We start from the raw sequence: 13697 nt of genomic DNA on the forward strand, positions 1-13697 counted from the left end.
ATAGGTAATATCGCATTCATTTGTTCGATTATAATACAGTTTTAAGTAAAAAATAAGAATTGAGAAATCTATAATCAGTCACATTTTGACGGGCTTGCAAAGTAATTTCAGCGTTTTATATTGCATTATAGATACACTAGTTAATACAAGTTTCTTCTGGCATTAGGAATGTCTCATAAAAATCATAGTTTTATCACAAATAGTCAAATATGTAAGAAGCAAAACATTTTACAATACTGATTATTCCCATCTTACTATTAGTATCATCTATGTCGACAAAATATTAGATATTTAAGTATTTCAATGTACTTAGTGTTTTAAAAAATTACGTCGAGTCATACATTAGGCCAAAACACTACTGGTATTAAATGACTAACAAAATTTATTAATAATGGTCACGATATATGTATGGTCCTTGGAAGACTGGAAAAATTATTATTTGAGATTTTTTGATTCTGATATATAAAAGTAAATATTCTATAATATAACTGAAAAAGAGATTGTACATATCTTTGCAAAGAATATATATACACGTATAGCTTTTGAAAAGGTGCTAATAAACTTATTAAACTCTCGAGGGCCTATATTAATAAAAATAATGCAAACGCTAGATCAAAATGTGTTATCGGACTGGACTGCTTGTATCTTGAACAACCACGGAGCGAATATTATTGCATGAAAAAATCTGTATATACAATACATGTAACGTAAGGCAAGAGTATAAAGACGATTGTTTATATCCAACATTAAATAATGTATCAATAAACTTTCTAGCTATTCCTGAGTCTTACATAATATTATAACAGCCGAATCGACTTTGTCCTTAAACAGCATTGGACACTCACAACAAATTTATTTACAATTATTGCTGTTTACAAATACGTATTTAATATAAGGCTTCGTTTCATTTGGCGAATTGGCGTTTCATTTCTTCTGAACTGTAATTATCGCATTTACATAAAGCCAGCCTAGTTCGCTAATGTACTTGTAAACTGTGAAATAATAATATTTATTATCACCCTTAAAAAACAAAATAAATTCTTTAATTAATTGAATCATATAGGAATAACATAATGGAAGGGAAATCATTAAAAAAATGCGAGATAAAAAAATATTGGTAAGTTTCAAGCATTTCTATTTATTAATACACATTTTATCTCTGAATTCATAATTAAGATTTTGATGAAAATAATAATATGACATAAAACAATATAACAGCACAGAGCACAGAAAAATTTATATCAATTTGCCGCAATATGAAATAGATATTAGCAATTTATTGTATAAAATCTATTACTTCTTTGAAAGTCTTATTGATACGAGAAAATGGTTTAATTTCAGATTTACAGATTTTTTGTAAGAACGTCCAAAAAACATGAACATGATAAAAAGTTCAGCATCTGGTATTATAAAAAATAAAAATATTGGAGAAGAGGGGATTGAATAGGTTTCTCGGGGGAGCCTGACCTCTAGAGAACGCGTCCCCAGGTGGCGGATAGGGGAATGCTCTGTAGATATGCAGGGTAGGAGGGAAATACCTCCCGCGGACCAACAGGCACATATGTACTCTCTACTAGGCCGGTCTGACATATTCGGATTTAGGGTTGGTGGAGAGCAGCAGCACCAGGCAGGGTGTTGTGTAGAGGTCGGCGGCGGATGAACCTATGGAGGTCAACGGCGGCGTCCTAAGCCCTAGTTAGCGAGAGGGGTTACTGTCTTGGCGTCAGGTGGCAACCGGCCGTAAAAGTAAAAGCCATTTTAAACTTCTCCTCATCATGAAAAGTAAAGTTAAATTAAAGTCGAGACAAAATGCTAGGGCGTACCCCCGAAGCGACGATAGAATTATAGGCGATGGAAATGCTAGGGCGTACCCCCAAAGCGACGGCACAGTCATGGATGTTCACAGACAGAGCAAAAAGATGCGTATAGCAACTTGGAACGTAGGCTCCATGACTGGACGCAGCGCAGAACTGAGCGAAGTACTTCTCAGACGCAAGGTTAATATTTGTTGTATACAGGAAACCAAATGGAAGGGATCGAAAGCGCGAAATATAGGAAATGGATATAAACTCATCTATCATGGCAGTACTACTAAACAAAATGGTGTAGGCATCGTAATTGATTGTGACTTGCAAGAGCGTATAGTGGAAGTTAAACGCGTGAGCGACCGCATTATTTCAATAAAATTTGCATTGGACAAACAGCCCTGCATGAATATTGTATCAGCATACGCACCACAGACTGCTTGTAGTGAATCGGAAAAACAAGTATTTTGGAATGACCTAAATGACCTGTTGCAATCCTTCCCTCTAGGTGAAAGTAAATACATTGGAGGAGACTTAAATGGTCATGTCGGAACTACCTCCCTTCCCCACCAGAGAGTACACGGTGGTCAGGGATATGGTAACCAGAATACTCAGGGTATTGACATCTTAGACTTTGCAATCACACATGATATGGCCATAATTAACACATTCTTTAAGAAACCAGACAAGCATAAAATAACGTATCAAAGTGGAGGATCAAGCACCCAAATTGATTATATCCTAGCTGACCGTTCTAGGCTACATATTTTTAGAGACTGCAAGGTGATACTAGGGGAGCCTCTTACATCACAACACCGTCTGCTAGTCGTCGATATTATAATGCCAAAGACCACTAAAGTCTTTATGCAATATACACCTAAAATCCGATGGCATAAGCTATATCTAGTGGAAGGAGATGGATTCATAAGAGAAATGGTAGACTATGTAGACAAAGAACTGGAAAATGACACTCGAACAGCTGATATAATGTGGAGCAGCTTCCAAAATCATTGTTTGCAGAAAGCTTCAGAAATATTTGGAATCTCAAAGGGTCCTCTCAAGAATAACAAGCAAGCGCGGTGGTGGAAAGAAGAAGTAGAAGAAAAAGTCAAGACGAAAAAGAAATTATTCAAGATCTGGCAATTAAGTAGAAGTGAAGAGGATCGTAGTAATTATTGCAATGCGAAGAAAGCAGCTAAACGAGAAGTTGCCTGTGCAAGAGCTCATCATGATGAAGAATTCTACGAAAGATTAGAAAGAGCTAAAGACGACAGGGAACTTTTTAGAATAGCTAGACAGAGAAGAGCTAACAATTTTTATTCGTAACTCGAGGTACATCAAAAACAAGGATGATCAGCTCCTGACCTCAAACGCTCATATTAACGCAAGATGGCAGGAATACTACTCGGAACTACTTAATCAGACGTATCCATACGAAGAACCACCACACTTACCAGCTGTTGAGGGACCAATACAGGAAATCAGCCTAGACGAAGTTAAAACATCTATTAGGAAAATGTCTAACAACAAAGCAGTGGGGCCTGACGAAGTACCCGCTGACCTATGGAAAAAGTTGGGTGAGAAGGGAGCTCTTTTCCTCACACAACTTTTTAATAGAATTCTACGTGATGGAATTCCTACTGAATGGAGGAAAAGCTTTCTAGTCCCATTCTTCAAAAACAAAGGTGACTTAAGACGGTGTGAAAACTATCGTGCCATAAAACTCATGTCACATACACTTAAGATATGGGAGAGAGTCATCAACAATCGTCTCCTGCAGTTGGTTAATATCACCGAAAACCAATGTGGCTTCACGAAGCAGAAATCAACTACTGATGCCCTACACTGTGTGAGAATTTTATTGGAGAAGCATAGAGAAATGAAGAAAGACATCCATCTTGCATTTATAGATTTGGAAAAGGCCTTTGACCGAGTACCACGACATTTGATCTGGGAGTCCCTGCGGTCACAGAATGTTCCAGAGTATTATATCAATGCGGTTGCTAATATGTACCATAAGGTAACTACTAAGGTAAGAAGTCCGGCAGGGTTGAGCAAGGAATTTGAGGTGGCAGTGGGTGTCCACCAAGGTTCGGCGTTGAGTCCGCTCCTTTTCAATCTCATCATACATTATCTGACTGCAAACTTGCAAAGAGAACCTCCCTGGGATTTGTTGTACGCAGACGATATTGTACTGATTAGAGATAGTGCTGAAGATCTCGAAGAAGCATTGGAGAATTGGAGACACGCCTTAGAGACAGCAGGTTTGAAGATCAATCGTCAAAAGACGGAATATATGCAGTGCCGCTATGGCTCAAATAACCAAGATCGCACTATTAACATTCAAAATCACCCGCTTAACACTGTCGACCATTTTAAATACCTAGGCTCTGTTATATCTAACAACGGTACCATTGACGCAGACGTGACCAACCGCATCAACACTGGCTGGATGAAGTGGAGGGAACTGTCCGGCGTACTCTGTGACATCAGGATGCCAGTGCGTGTGAAAGGGAAGGCATATAAAACAGCGATCCGCCCAGCTCTCATTTATGGTAGTGAATGCTGGCCCATAAAACAGGCCCATGCGACAAAAATACACGCAGCGGAAATGAGAATGCTCAGATGGGCTGGAGGTGTTACCCTTGCCGACAAAGTGAGAAACACTCATATCCGTGGAAGCTTCAAGATTAGACCAATTGAAGAGAAGCTGTCGGAAAGACGTCTCCAATGGTATGGCCACGTGATGAGAAGACCTGAAGAGCACATGACCAAGCGAGTCTTGGCCATAAATTCTGGACCGAAAAAGCGCGGTAGACCTCTACAAACTTGGATGTCTGTTATCAACAAAGACCTGAAGAAAGCTCAAGTAAATGATTCGACGACCCGGAATCGATGTCTCTGGCGAAGAATGACGAGGAGAGCCGACCCCAAATGAACTGGGATAAGGCTAGGCACAGTAGTAGTAGTAGGGGATTGAATAGGTGTTTAAGTAAGCAGAAGTTACAGTTTCATGCTTGATCAATCGTTATTTGCAAAAAAAAATATACTTGAATAGTAACCACTGGTAACAAGATATCCAATCGGATAAAAAATCCCTAATAATACATTAACGAACTAAAACTGTGGAATCGAATCGTAAAAAAATGTTAAAATGTTTCTGTAAACAAAATGGCACCGACACTAAATCTACTAATACTAAGTAGCGGCCAGTATGAGAATCACAATGTAGAAAAAATAATTAAAAAATACGTGATGATAATGTGATGAAACATCAGATTCTATCCACTTCCATTTTATTATGCTAATTAAATGCTAACCTGTACGTGTGTTACAAAATATAAAAACAATTAGATACATTCAGCACATATTTCACAGGTATAAAATTAAATAAAGATTGTCCATATATAAAGTGTATTTTTAACAGTACACTTCAGATTCGACATAAAATTAATGTTATATCATTTGTCTTGACATCACGTGCCGTATTTTTCTTTCCCATGACTCCGCCTCCGCCCAGGAATGTCGTACGTCACGGAATAACTGAAATAAGGTTTTATTTTTTTAATTTATATTTTTTATACCACATCACGTAACGCGGTAAAGAAACTATTTGTATATCATAGATACATTGATGAGGAACTAAAATATGTGCGACAAATCTTTTACTATGTATATATTTTGGGAATTTGTAAAACTTACACATTAAATTAGTTTTTTTCGTTTTATTACAATGTAAGAGCTTGTTTTATATTAGCAAATATTTAATCATAACTCCCGAGTACCACTTATGAAAATGTTATAAACAAATAGAATTACCTGAGATAACCAAGGCTCGTCTGCTAATAGCTCATTTAATATAACTGTTGTATCTTTATTAGGGTTTTGTAACCGTTTCTCCGCCACCCTTTTACTGCACTCCGAGTACATGAGGTACTTCTGATGTGATATTCTCGAATACAATTGTACTCGACCGCAACACGCAGAACAAACTAAGAATTCCTGTAAATTAAATTTATTTTTGAGTTTTTTGTAAGAATAATAGTTTGAACAAAAATGCAATACAATATGATTTATGTCATGTTCAAGTTCAACAATTCACGTCACAATGATGTGTCAATGATTTATACTAAATGCTCTTCAGTATAAAACATGGTTAGTCTTGCAATTCGTACTCTAAGGCCGATTGTTCGTCATACGACGAATGTATGCAACCTACTTATCATCGCCGTATTTTGCATATTTGTTATATCCACGCTGCTTCATGCAATCGTCAATCAAGCTACAAAATGTCTCAAATATAATTCAATTAGGATCTCAAGAGTTGAGAGTAATGAGTTGTGGGACATGTAGCCGCGTGCGCGAAAATGATGAACACATGACGCGACGTTGCCGCCCCGCGCGACCAACATAACGAGCGGCTAATGCGACGTTGCCGCTCTGCAAGACCAACACATGACGAGCTGCTGACACGACGTTGCCGCTCCGCACGACCAACGCATTAACAAGCGGCTAACGCGACGTTGCCATTCTGAAATACCAACGCAAGACGAGCCGCTGGCACGAAGATGCACAATATCGATTGATTTTAGGCAAGATGCAAGTGCCCGCGACGTGCCCACGGCCGCAACGTTGTATGCAATAGTACAACTATAAAGGCGGCTCCATACGCTTGGTGTATACCACAAGTACAAAAAAGTTCCAAACATCGACCACAATCATCCCCACGCTTGCGAACGTGTCAGTATTTTGTGGATCGGCAAATATGGCGGACGACGAGCTTGTGGCAGCTATCACTTTTACTTATTTTTGGCTAATCCATGCCTTAATCACTAACCTTCTCATACGCGAGCCTCGCGTCCGGCTGCACGGGTTCCAACGTCGCCGGGTTGTACGGCTGGCCATACAGCAGTAGTCTCGCGACAGCAGGACGTGCACACGCTCTGCACGCGCCCGCGCCCGCGGCCACACTGAGCCCCGGCCACGTGCCCACAGCGGCGTCCAGTGCCCGCGCGCCCGCAGCACCGCCCCCACCCGCGCTACACGACACGCGGGAACGCATCGTCTCCGTCACCTCGTCTACCGTTTTCACGTTCGATAGGAAGTACTCGTCTGGAATTGGAGGTTTATACACGTTATTTCAATTTTAACCCATTGAGCCCCGAACGGCCCGATCGGGCCACGACACAATAGATTTTATATTGATGTGATTCCGGGGCCTGATGGATTAAATTATGTTGCTACCAGTATATTAAAGAAAGATAATAAGGATTTGATGATAACAGTTTGGCATGTTCTAAAGTTACGAAAACTATCTGTACCAGTGGTATAGTGCTATTTAACATAAATTGATCAATAACGCACTTCACTGTCACTACATAGTATAAAACAAAGTGGCTATTGCTGTCTGTCCGTCCCTATGACTATGCTTAATTCTTTAAATATACGCAACGGAATTTGATGGGTTTTGTTTGAAATATAATATTTCTTGAGGAAGGTTTCAGTATAATACTTAGCAAGTTGTTTTACAAAGCCAGTGAAGGCGCGCGCGGTAAGCTAGTATAAAAGCATAACAGTATTAATTTTTTAAATAGATAATGAAGCTACATAATTGAAATGAATAATTACGCACTTATTTTGTATTGTTTGGAAGAGTCAGCTGTGTTTAGATAAAAATAAATTTAATCATAATTGATTTTTTACAATCGTTACGATTACGAATATTGCGATAAGTGTTTTCTAATTTGGAAATATTCAATATTCGAGTTAAAGTGTTGTAAAGTCGAGATAAAAGCTGATTTAAATTATTTCTTTTCAAAGTATTAAACAACTTACCTTGTTCTTGAAATATTTCCGTTAAGAAATTCGGATCTAAGGCATGCGATATTAACGTTTGTATGTACACTTCAAAATTTTCTTGATACATTTGGGTCTCTAACATTCTTTTTTCTATAAAATGGCAGTCATCACCCTGCAATTCACTCCTCACTAATTCAACTATTGTTTCTAAATGAGTTTGAGAACGTATTTTAACTTGAACTTGAGTATATAGTTTTTTGTTTTCTGGATTCCATACTGTATACTAAAATTTTAAATAAAAATTGTTATTAATTTTGAAATTAACATAAATTATGTTTCTGTTGATAAACCATTTTTTTTACCGTCGATATATTTCTATATAAAACTTTTCCATTTTCTTCAAAAGGCTCGTATTTCTGCAATAACGTTTTACCGTCTACTCTCCATATCGCTGGCCACATTTCATTGAGCTCATTTTTTAACGCAACAAACTCCCCAGACTAAAAAACAAATCACAAAAATTAATTCGCAGAAATTCATGTTTTATTCTATTGTATGTGCAAATAATTGTAGCAATCTTTATTAGAAATGATTTAACATCTAAGTAGTATCGAGTTAAGTGATAAAACATACAATTACCTGATAAGGCATTTCTTCAATCGGTCGCGTATTGTCGATTTGACTTGTGTTAGAAATCTGCTGATGGGATTTAATGTTATGCAATTTCCTGTTCGAGTTAGCGTCATTGTCCGTCGATCCATACACTCCGTATCCTAAACCGACTGCATGAGCACCTACTAAATTATGTGTTAATATTAATGTAATATTTTTGAAATAAACGAATAAATTGGAAATATGTTATTTACCTGTTTCATCCGTAATATGCGATTCGTTTTACCCGGAAAATACATAGTCATGAGAAAATAATATGGGATAGGCTCAGGAAAGGGATGATGATGAACTATTCACCATTGCGATAACATGTGCACATATTGCAATCATGTTGCAATTAATATTATGTACAAATAAAGTTATAGTTTGTCATTAAAGTTTGAACAATATTTTACAATGGACATGTTATCCCTAATTGGCGAATTGAAGGGTGCTACCAGGAATAATTACAAACTAAAATTATGTAACACAATAATCAGTAATATACTCGCATTTATTTTTATGTTTTTTCCTCCTATTATACAAAAGTATTTACATAAAATATTGAGAATTGTGCATAAACAAATAACAATTAAATAGAAATACAAAAACTTATATTCCGGGCATGACCTGCTAATACATGTTTCTCATAACTTATAGCTGTCAAAGTATTATGCATTTCATCTTCCTTATAATATAAAATCACTTTAGCTAACAGCAAAATATATGAATACACTATCATAAGTACGAACTAAATCAAATACTGTAAATACAATACATTTTATATTTACAAAAGACACCCACTGGTATCAATCCCATATAAAAATATACCACATTTTTGGAATTATTAATGGTAGCACCCCTTCAATAGCGAGTATGACAAGAGTCACAATTTCTACAATTTACAATTAAATGGCACTAATAATGTGTCATCAATAACAACAATTATTACGGTGAAATCTTGTTACAGACTAACCCTAAAATAACAACCTCTACAAAGATAGATACATCACATTTTTATCATAGAAATTATTTACAGTCGTCGATAATAATAGATTTCATCTAATAAAAAATTTACATATCACAGTTAAAATGTAACAAGTTTTCACAAGAGCTGCCAGTATCGGCAGTTAGCTTGCTCCTGTCATACAAGCTTCAGGGCTAGTTCTTCACCATCGCGCTCTACTTCTCAAATGGAAATCTAGTAAATTGAACGCACCTTCGTCGGGTTGGTGTTGGTAATAGTATTGTTGTTGGGGCGCTGCCTGCAGCGAGGCCACGGGCGGCGGCGCGGGCGGGCGCGGCTTCTTGGGCGCGGCCGGCTGGGGCGCGATCACCGCCGACGGCGTGGGCTTGTTCATCGCCGTCGCGCGGCCCTTCTTCGCCTTGTCGTTCAGCGGCGTGCTCGGCACGTTCAGCACGGGCTTGTTCAGCCTTCGCGCCTCCTCCTCCGCCTCGTACGCGGAATCTTCCGTGCCGTCGTACTTTCTCTTTCTTTCTTTATTTAAATGGTAATATCTCGGGTCGTCCAATTCTACGCCTTTCGCTTGCGACCCTAGCAGATTCGCTTGCGCCCCGTGTAACTGATTAGCACCCAACAGACCTGTCGCGTTCATACTCGCCGTTGAACTCATGACAGGGTTACTTAGGGACATACCTGTGTTTAAAGCGTTCGTCGGAGCCATCGCGCCGTTGGCACTTTGTTGTGTTGAATTGGCTTCGCATTGGCTTTTTGTGACATCGTTCGGATTGTATGTCTTGTTATTGACGGTATTGCTGTTGGTGTTTGTTCTCGACCAAGTAGACTTTCTAGCGCCTCGGCCGGCCGGCGGAGGAGACGTGTCGCGTTCTCCTTGTAAAAATTTTAAATAAGAAGCCATGAAGCCTGAACCCGGGCCCGTGACAGGAACATTGAATTTTTTTTCCATAATTTTTGAAGTAGTGTCTTGCGAGGTACTGTTTAGGTTCTGCTGCTGTGAAGAGGGTGCTACCGTCGACGAAGAATTTGCTCGTTGTTCTGCAAGGAAACCAAGTTCTTCCTCTATATTGGGTACTACCACCTTAGGCTGTTCCTCTTCACGAGTTTCAGGCGTAGAAAATGATGACGAGGAAGCCGAAGGTGGAGTTTCACTAAATGACGATAATGGTGTTAACTCCACAGAGGATTGGAAATCAGGATGCGGACCTAAGTGAAAGGGTGGGAAGTATGTTAATGCATGGCCATGCTGCATTGCAAGGGCTTGATGTTGGTTAGCAAAGTTTGTGGCGTGAAGAGGTGCTTGAGAACCGAAAGCTGACGTGCCAGGAAACATTTTAGGGGGAGGTGGTGGGAGATTCCACCGTTCGAAATCAAAAAAGCTGCCATTCTGTTGTTGATTACTTGTAGAACTATGTGCAGGGGGTGGTATTCTAGAAGCTAAATAGTCAGCCATCACTGCAGCATTTGAGAGCTCATTAGAATGTGAAATAGGCTTTTCTGTACTTTTACGTCTGGTAACTTTAGGTGCTGGGATAGCATTAGGCACAGTTGTTGTATTTTTACTTGTTTTAGACTCTTGTACTTGACAACTTTGTTGCAAACTTTGTAAATTCTTAACTATACTCATTGGATCACCACGACAACTGGATAGGTCCTGTAAAGCTACGTTATTACTGTCAAAATAATGATGCTTTTCACTTATCCCTAACCTATCACTAGAATTTTGAGATTGAGATGACTTTTCATTATGAGTATTACTTTCAGATAATGTACTATAACTAATTGAATTACTGGTATTATTGCTGCTACTACTACTGGTATATTTTCTTTGTCTGTCAGTCTCCCAACAATTAGGTGTAGAGCTTTGATTACGTTCATAACGGCTTTCACTGTATGACTTATTTTGTTCAATACCTAACGCTCTAGTAATGACTGATGGGTAGGCTACTTGACTATTTTGGGATGGGGGCCTTGAAATAGATGCATCTAGTGGTGAACGGGGTGCAGGGTTACTAACTTTACTATAATGTTCTGTATGTTGTTGAGGTGAATTTATAGAATTCATAGGGCTGTGATATACTGGGTATGCAGGACTAGACCTATGACCTAATGGGGATGTTTGTGGTGCTGCTTGTAAAGGACTTTGTCTTTTAGCACCTATACTACAATCAGGTCCATTTTGAGAACTACTACTAGAATATCCAGTATCAGTACTTGAACTGCTTTTGGCTCTAACGTGATATTCAGTTTCAACATTATTTCCACTTTGATAATGCCTAAAACTTGAATTCTGCGAGGAAGAATATGGGGAGTTACCTATTCTACTTGACTTAGAACTACCATTACCATTATTAAAACTTAGCCGCCCAGGTGCATCCATAATGGAATAACTGATTGGAGATGACTGCGGCTGCAATTTATCAATTGAATCACAACTTTTTCTTTGTTCACTGCTGAGTTCAGGGTAAACTTTGCTTTGAGCTTTAGTCTGAACCTGAGGTGGCTTAGATGTAGGGGATACAAACCCACTACTAGTATTTGATGGTCTTGAAGGCTTTTCACTACTGGCACTTTTCGGTGATTGAGAATTATAAATAGATGCAGAGGGTCTGCTAGAATTAGAGGATGAGGATCTATAGTCTTTACTGGGAGGGGTTGGGGATGAAGTTACTGTTGGAGTTGACACAATACAAGACTGCTGAGAATGAGCAGTGGAACTTGCAGAACTTGAATAAGACTTACTTCCCGCATAATCCTGTTGTGATGAAATTCCACTTTTTGAACTGCTTGTACTATATGAGTTTTCACTTTGATTTCCATAAGTGGATGGGGATTGATAAAATGTTGATGATGTTGAAGAAACTGGCTGTTTTGATGCCGTTGCTGGAGATCCCGATCTGTTCGCTGGTTTCTGTCCAGCATTGGCAATTTGAGAATTAATGTGGTTATTTAGAGTTTGAGCGGCTGCAAAATGAGCATTAAAATTATCATATGTAGCTCCTGCTTTTGTTGTTGCTGGACTTGGTGATGAGGGCACTACACTTTCATGAGGCAGAATCCCAAAAGGGCTTGGTAGTTGATTATTGCCTTGCCAACTTAAGCCTGCAGTACTGCCTGGTGTCGAAGGCTGGTCAAAAAATGAGGTTCCTTGTGCAGCAATTGCTTGATGAGAGTAATTTTCTCTTAATGAAGAAAGTTCAGATTCTACAGAAGATTGTTTAGATGCCACTGCAGCTTGGGCTTGTGCTATGACTTGACGGTGTTGAAGAGAAGAACTATAGTGGGCCGGCTTAGGGTTTGCATGATGAAATAATGGAGAAAACACTGCATCATAACTAACGGCTGGGGGAGACAAGAAGCCACCAGGATTAAATGGTGATGCAGTTGATGAACCTAATTGTCCCGCAAGAGATGCAGTGGTGTGAGCTGCTTGAAGTAACAATTGGCTCGTGGTTGAAGGCACTGATTGACTGCCTAGGCCCGTACCACTGCTTGCCAGGTGGTGATGAAAATCTCCACTTGCCGCACCAGCCTGAACACCAGCTAGCCGATTGTAAGAAGCATATGCTGACCATGGTCCTACTGGATCCATTACCACCTCCGTGTTGTTAGTATTGTTTTAATTTAATATTTCAATACAAGTCCACACTTTCATCCATAGTCTTTCAATAGAAATGTTTTATATTTCAAATATCACTACACTGAAGCACATGTATTCATATTTTGAGTTTCAAATTTATCTTCATGGATTGCACTCCTGAAAAAAAGACAACATTCAATAAATAAACAATAACAATGAAATGCATCTTATTAGATGTAAATTTTTACAAATACGTATGAGATAAATAGATATATTGGTAAACAGTCACATTTTAACAATATTTAAGAGAATTAATAAACATAGCGATCTTCTAGTAAACATAATTGAAACAAGATTTTTAGCCGCTTCGAAACAGAAGCGTCAATGTGCTTTGGCGATGAGAGAACAGGTAAATGAACATTAGTACGAAGTAAGCATATGCGTGGGGGAACGTACCATTTCTTTAGTTTTGAAATTTATTATATCAATGTGGTTTCACAGGACGCTCACACAACAGATAACATCATAAATATGGCCTCGACTCTTCTAGTGTTCGTGACGACGGGTTTTGTCTATTGTGAAACGAAGAACCACTTTTATCGTCATAAATATATCACAAACCTTCACGTATTTACTGCACTATGAATCAAAGTCGCCTCTCTTTTTTTAATACGTAAATTCTATTAAAAATGCTATTACTCTTATTTACAAGCAGAAAAACGACAACGTTTCGCCTTTCACATTAATCGCCGCCATCTTACTTGTCTTATGTCCAGTCGAATGAGAGACCGGACAACAAGCCTAGCAGCGCCCTCTAGATGGCAATGAAAATCATTTAGATTTTTATAAACTGTTTATAGAACAGATTATAAAACATATTGTT

At 38.6% G+C, this 13697-nt stretch overlaps 1 protein-coding gene across 2 annotated transcripts; it reads right to left on the reverse strand.

The window, feature by feature from the left end:
* Positions 1-4781: 4781 nt before the first annotated feature.
* Positions 4782-13601, reverse strand: LOC149902288 (uncharacterized). 2 transcript variants are annotated; one of them, XM_090110523.1, is made up of 8 exons: positions 13271-13601; positions 9475-12991; positions 8244-8398; positions 7967-8104; positions 7641-7887; positions 6643-6917; positions 5625-5807; positions 4782-5348 (listed from the first exon to the last, which is right to left on the reverse strand). In XM_090110523.1, the coding sequence occupies exons 2-8, from the start codon at positions 12824-12826 to the stop codon at positions 5262-5264; spliced, it is 4437 nt and encodes a 1478-aa protein (XP_089966649.1). In that variant the 5' UTR covers positions 12827-12991; positions 13271-13601; the 3' UTR covers positions 4782-5261. The 2 variants fall into 2 exon arrangements, with proteins under 2 accessions (XP_089966649.1, XP_089966647.1); XM_090110521.1 differs by having other exon boundaries at positions 8244-8401.
* Between the last annotated feature and the right edge of the window lie 96 nt (positions 13602-13697).

Source organism: Colias eurytheme, chromosome 15 (assembly GCF_061535395.1).
Source record: "Colias eurytheme isolate Ceu_HAF_F1 chromosome 15, ilColEury1 Martin Lab GWU primary, whole genome shotgun sequence".
Classification (NCBI taxonomy): Eukaryota; Metazoa; Arthropoda; class Insecta; order Lepidoptera; family Pieridae; genus Colias; species Colias eurytheme.

Excerpts from the sequence above, each read along its gene's own strand:
- LOC149902288 (XM_090110521.1), bottom strand. The coding sequence starts at position 12,826 with ATGGATCCAGTAGGACCATGGTCAGCATATGCTTCTTACAATCGGCTA. Across the intron at positions 8,402-9,474 it reads CCAACACCAACCCGACGAAG|TAGGTGCTCATGCAGTCGGT; the intron begins GTGCGTTCAATT and ends CACATAATTTAG. Across the intron at positions 7,888-7,966 it reads TATATAGAAATATATCGACG|TATACAGTATGGAATCCAGA; the intron begins GTAAAAAAAATG and ends TTAAAATTTTAG.